Source organism: Colossoma macropomum, unplaced genomic scaffold, assembly GCF_904425465.1.
Source record: "Colossoma macropomum unplaced genomic scaffold, Colossoma_macropomum, whole genome shotgun sequence".
NCBI lineage: Eukaryota > Metazoa > Chordata > Actinopteri > Characiformes > Serrasalmidae > Colossoma > Colossoma macropomum.
The window spans coordinates 5,519,898-5,526,142 of NW_023494808.1; the positions used below are offsets into that span (position 1 = coordinate 5,519,898).

Genomic DNA, 6,245 nt, shown 5'->3' on the forward strand with positions numbered 1-6,245 from the left:
TTCCGAGTCCGCGTGCCCGGTTACGCAAGAGCGACGAAAAGCTGAAGCAGCCCGAGAGGAGTAGGAGTAGGAGGAGGAGGACGCTGCGGAAAGTCTGCAGGTTTTTTTTCTTTTCTGTTCTCGCTCTCTGCATGCCTGAGTGACGCAGCGAGGAGGCGGGACTCAGGGAAACCCGTTACTTCCTCCTTTTTTTCCAGTAGACGGCCGTATAAAAACATGACCACTGGCGTGGAGTCAACAAACCGAGAGAGCCGGAGACGGAGGGACAGACAGAGAGACAGACAGAGAGACACACACAGAGGAGTGCACACATCGCCATGTCATCCACAGACCTAGAGAGCTTGGAGAGCGGAGCCGCGCGCTCCCGCTGCAGGCGCATGGACGCGTGCCTTGTGGGATCCGTGCTCGCGCTCTTCGTGCTGACGGTCGCGGGGTTCGTGCTCGCGCTGCTCTTCGCGCTGAACCTGAAGTCCGAGATGGACAGCATTAAGAAGAGGGACATTACGGACGACAGTCCAACGTTAGGGTCCCTGCACGCGGACATTGGCTCGGGCTACAAGGTGAGGCTCGTGTGGATCAAATATGAAGCTCTGCCAAGTCTCCGTTCCACCTTAAGCACATTACTGCTGCACCATTTAAGGTGGAACGGAGCATTCTTAGAAGAAGTCAGCTTTTCAGATAGCACTGCAGTACTGAATGGGTTCTAAGACTAGAAACAGCCAGTGTGGAACATCAGAGAGCTGAAATGGGGGAAAAAAAATGGTTCTTCAAGGGTTCTTTAGTGGTAGTGGTTCCATTTAAAGTTCTATACAGAATCATTTCATGCTTGCATGGTGAAGTGGCTCTTCAGATTGATTATATAGTTCTATGTAGAACCTTTCTGAAAACGGTTGTATCAAAAAAAGTTCTATGTTGAACCATATACAACACGTTCTCCAATCTGAAGAACCATTTCACCATGCAAAGAACCATTTTATAATGCAAATGGCACCAACAAGGCTTCTGCTATTTATCTAGACTCTTTTTGCCACGAAGAACTGGGCGAACGCTTCCTGATGTGTGTAAATTAGCAGATCTAGAAGGTCTAGATCGGCTCTCCTACCTCGTTTAGTACCAACCCTAATTTAACCCCTTAAAATCTCAGGCTTATTACATATTAAGGCTTATTACTCAGTAATTACAAGGACTTCAATGCAAACTGGCTGGGCTATTCTTAGGTTATAAAAGTGTGTAATAAAGCTTTGGTCCCCTCCATTTAAGGGGATAACTTAATGCCATCTACTGCCCCCAACATGCCCCCAATCCCCTCTGATGTTCCTGAACACTTATCTATATAAAGTGTGGTTATTCAGTTTTAGAACTGAGTCCAACTCTATATACTGAGCTGGCCTGAGTGGCTTCTAGGGTTCTAGGTCCCAAAGGGGGGTGTTGTAAACATCAGTAATGCAGTACAGTCCCAACTCCAGCCCTGTAGTCCCACCTGTACCATGCAAGTTGGCATTTTTCTGTCCAGAAAGCCTCGACAGCAGGTGGTCTACAGGGCTCTGATGATCTGTGTAAGCTGGAAAAGCAACGAGTTTCTCACCGTCTCTCTTTTTTTTCTCTCTTTTTATTCTCAGGCGCAGAGTTTTGCCTACCTGCGAGCCACCAACAGTAAGTATTCATCTTCACATCTTTCTTTTCTTAACCCCTTTAACAAACCAGACTACATAGTAAGGCTTATTACTCAGTAATTACAGGGACTACAATGCAAACTAATGGAGCTATCCTTAGGTTATAGAAGTGTGTAATAAAACATTGGGCCAGGCTTTTTAAGGGGTTAAACTCAGCAGGTCCATAACTCTGTTACACTCAAAAGTACCTAACGTCACTCACTAAAGTTATGCATATAGTCATTATTTTCAACCCAGTAGATCAAGAAATGACCATACATGTGTTGGATGTGTCTTATGAGCCACCCCTAAAGAGTCTCTCTCTTCTCCAGGCGAGCTGAAACAAGGAGTAATGGAGTGGGAGTCCATATCCTATGGGAGCGGGAAGACGGTGGGCTCGGGCTACACCTACGACCCCGATCACAGAGCGCTAACAGTGAAGCGCGAGGGAAGCTACTTCCTGTACACCCAGCTCAAACTATCCTGTGTCTACCAATGTGAGAACGGGTCGCTGACCCTCACGTTCGAAAGCCAGGGCAACAGCGAGCAGCTCTCCTGCACCGTGAAGCTGCCAGCCAACCACTCAGACGACGTGGTCCAGAAGTGCTGGACCGTGATCCCGCATCTGGAGCAGAAAAGCCGACTCCTGGCTAGGATAAGTTCAAACAAGAGCCTGAAGAACTGGCAACTGGACCTCAACAGCTCCGGCTTTGGGATATTCCTCGTGGACGGGCTAGAGAAGGAGTAAAGGTCAGCACGCGCTTGTTGTTGCGCTCTCGGGTACTGTAAGAAAGCTCAGCCGGAGGTGGACTTTCTGTAGTTGCAAAAAAGACTTCATGGGTCCAAACCCTTTGCACTTTGATCCACTCAGGAAAGACTCTCAGGAATCACTATTTTTATACTTGTATCAGCTATTTATATTGCATTTGTACATATCTTGTTTTATGATATTTATAGAGAGTAATTTATGTGTAAAGTTATTAATATGTGTTATTTGCGCAAACCGTTTGCTGTAAAACAGTGGAAAAGGTGTTTACTGTTAGACAGTAGCTGAGAAGTAGACGTCACTACGGATTAGCCATGCTAGTGGCTGCGTCTGAGTTAAGAGGTTAGCCTTCCAGGAAAAAATGGCTAACAATGGACACAAGACTTGAAACAGCCTTTGTATTCACACAGTGCCTTGGAATGGGAATGCGATTGCAATGAACGGCGTTCCCGCTTGGTTGCGGTAAAGCCAGCAGGCCACCTCCCAGAGAGGTGCCGGATTTACAGATGCTAACGAGACCATTGTCGTTATACTGGACTTTACAGATGAATGTAGTGCAGTTATGCAGTCAATAAAATGACTTTTTTTAATCGTAGAGAAGTTTGTGTGTATATTTGCCTCATACAGCAGTAGCTGTAAGAGTTCATTCATATTCACTTTTGTCACCTCAGATAAGAATTGGTTATTTGCCCAGATATCAGCCTGACCACACTAACCAAGAAGGCTGCCATGTGTTTGTATTTTCTGCCTTCCTTCCAAGTGATGATGGAAGCAGTGTTTCATAAAAGGCGTAATCTTAGATTCACAATATTCTGCTGTATTCAGGGTAGTGTTATGAGAAATGGTTGATCATTGTAGAGCATTTCTTCATAGTGGTGGTGATAGGAACCAGGGGTCACCGTGACCACAGCACAAATATAGACATTTTATTTACTATCCAGAACCACCAGTGAACCTACACGAGCCTTATGAGTTTATATGGGATGTTGATGATGGAAAATAGTGGAAATAAGTTTTCTGTTGCCTCACAACACTATGCATATTATGTATCCCTCCACCATGAATGGATTTTAAGGCCAAAATAAGGCTCAAAACTATCATAAAACAGTGTCTCAGTCATCAGGCAGTGAATTCATAACCATTTCATGTAGTAACTTTCTGTGAGGGAGCTTTTAGAGGTGGACGTCTGGTTCCTATCACCACCACTGTGAACGGTTCTGACTCAGTAAGTTTCTCTAGAACAGAGCGTTTCACACCGAACCACTCTGAACCACTCTGTTTACATCTTAATGGTTTAATTATGCAGAAATGTTTAAAATCGGTTCCCATCTCCTTCGATGAAACCATGTTGAAAAATTAGAACAGGATATTAATGATAAACACTGTCCCTGTTGAAAGGACCGAGACAAATGGACCATTGAAGTAGGTGGTGAAATAACATTACACAGGTTAAATTGACAGTGGACTAGAAGTGGGCAATATAGCAAAAAATATACTAGAAAAAATATATTTTTTTTTATCGATACACAATGTGTCATGATAATTATTTAATTGGAACAGAAAAAAAAACAGTAGTGCTACATTTTATTCAAAATTTGGCACTAAATCCAGTTAAACGGCTAATTTTGCTGTCTTTATAATGAAACAAGCAGTTGGTCAGTGTCTAGAAGTACTGATGATATACACAATATGCTCAGAACAGCATATTGTATTGACATAATTGATCACAATAACAATATATACTGTCATATTGCCCCTGTAGAGGATTTGGTTGCGTCTCCTATGGAGAAACAAAAACTGAAAAAGAAAATCATGGGGGTTTTTCACAAGGCGGGGTTTCGCTGTAAGTCAGTTAAGCCAAGTCTGAACTGACTAGTGGCCAATAGGAGTTCCCTGGCCTCTTCTACTACAGTTTTGGTTTAACTTATCTGGATAATAAATCCACCTCAGGCATATAAATGCACCCCAGGGGTAGAGGAACATGTGGCGTATCTAGAACAAGGCCTCTAATGCCCCAGCACTGACCCTAGATTTGATGAATGATGGTAAATGGTTCGTCAGATTGATTGGTTCTATGTAGCACCAATAAGGTTTCTGCTATTGTTATGATGTCAAGCTTTTTGGTGCTATAAAGCACCCTTTTAAAAAGGTTCTAGATAGAACCATATGCGACATATTCTCCACCAATCAAAGAACCATTTCACAATGCAAAGAACACTTTAAGCATGCAAATGGTTCTTTCAGCAAGGAACTATTGTGTTTTCCTCTTTTTAGAGTGCAGGGGTGTACAATTCTGAATCTGAAACCTGAAACCTTTTTGGTGCTTTTTAAAAAGGTTCTAGATCGGACCTAATGCAATACATTCTCCATAAATCAAAAAAGTATTTCACCATGGAACAAACCACTTGTGCATGCAAATGGTTCTTTCGGTAAAGAAATATTGTGCTTTTCTTTGTGCAGGGGTACACAATTCTGAGACTGGAGGCCTTGGATCCAGCATATTTAGATGATGTCCCTGCTCAAGCACACCTACCAAACCTGGTTATTAACCAATGAGCTGAATCAGATGTGTTCACCCTGGGAAACCATTGGACGCTGCTGGACGCTGGCCCTCCGCGTCAAGAATGGAACATGCGTATCTCAGGCAAGTGATGCAGTTCTGTTTGAACGCGTCACAATTCCTAACCCCTGTTTTCCGTATCCTCACCAGTGGAGTCTCCGTCCTGAAGCTAATGGAGGGCCTTGAGGCTGCTGGAACTGCGACTGGCATCCTGAACGAGAGAGCTGCGTTAACGGAAGCCGGAAGGTTCCATGAGTCTGGGGAAAATTTCGCTACCATTGAGCCCAACGTCACTTACTGTCAGCCCAGCCAGTGTGGTTTCACTCCTCAGCATGCCTGCAGAAAACAGAACACAACACACACACCCTCCCACGCATACAAACAAACACACACGAGGTGCAGTTCTGTTCTACACGTGTGACGCTTTAACACTCTCACTCGCACCTGTTCTCACTCGCTTTTTCATCCGAGACTGATCAGTTTGCAGACATGATTAGATTTGATTTGACTCACAGGTGAAAGAAGGAAAAAAGAAAAACAAAGCTGCCACAATCTGATAGACCGAAAGAGTGACCTAAGCAGAGAGAACGAGGGCACACCTACTCAGCTACACAGATGGTATCTGAGAGATGCTGCGACGAGTCCAGCTGACGTTGAACTCCTCAGCTGAGTCAGTGAATGGTTGAGTTTGCGCTCCATTACGGGCACAGCAACAACCTGTAATCACAAGAAATTTCAAAAGCAAAGACAGCAGATCTCGGCTTCCGTTAAGCGTTCAATCTGTTTTTCAAACTGTTCTTACCGTCAATACTTTCCCTTCACGCTTTTGGGGAACCTCTTGAGGGCCTCCACCAGGCCCTGCAGTCTGTAAACACATGATCCATCTTGACGCACCTCCCAATCCCTGCTGGCTGAAACGGAATGAATTGTACCTATGCTTTTGGCAACTTTTATAGCGTGCGATTCGCATTTCTCGTTAAGCTCCTCCCAAGCGGCGCTGCTGGATCTGCTCACGCACTTGTACACCTTGCCAAATTTTGTGCAGTTATGAAACAGCCTCCTCACTTCCAAAGGCCTTCAACCAGCTTGTGTGCCTGATTTCTGGGAAAACAGATAGAAGTTTAGGAAATTTGATGTGAGGTGGTACAGTGTAGAGTGGTGGTGATAGGAACCAGGCGCTGCAGTGTCTGCAAGTTTTATATGGAATTTTGATGATGGTAAAACAGCAGTAAATCTGAAAAGAATGTTTTCTTTGGGGACTTTTTTG

At 44.3% G+C, this 6,245-nt stretch overlaps 1 protein-coding gene across 2 annotated transcripts; it reads left to right on the forward strand.

Annotated features, from left to right (window-relative positions):
* Positions 1-208: 208 nt before the first annotated feature.
* Positions 209-4,972, forward strand: LOC118798189. Of its 2 annotated transcripts, XM_036557559.1 has the most exons (4): positions 209-560; positions 1,620-1,653; positions 1,985-2,402; positions 4,879-4,972. In XM_036557559.1, exons 1-3 carry the CDS (start codon positions 318-320, stop codon positions 2,398-2,400), a joined length of 693 nt encoding a protein of 230 aa, XP_036413452.1. In that variant the 5' UTR covers positions 209-317; the 3' UTR covers positions 2,401-2,402; positions 4,879-4,972. The 2 variants fall into 2 exon arrangements, with proteins under 2 accessions (XP_036413452.1, XP_036413451.1); XM_036557558.1 differs by lacking the exon at positions 4,879-4,972 and having other exon boundaries at positions 1,985-2,993.
* The last annotated feature ends 1,273 nt before the right edge of the window (positions 4,973-6,245 follow it).

Bases quoted from the DNA above. Each gene is read 5' to 3' on its own strand.
- LOC118798189 (XM_036557559.1), top strand. From the start codon at position 318: ATGTCATCCACAGACCTAGAGAGCTTGGAGAGCGGAGCCGCGCGCTCC. The intron at 561-1,619 runs GTGAGGCTCGTG...TTTTATTCTCAG, and splicing joins ACATTGGCTCGGGCTACAAG to GCGCAGAGTTTTGCCTACCT. The intron at 1,654-1,984 runs GTAAGTATTCAT...TCTCTTCTCCAG, and splicing joins CTACCTGCGAGCCACCAACA to GCGAGCTGAAACAAGGAGTA.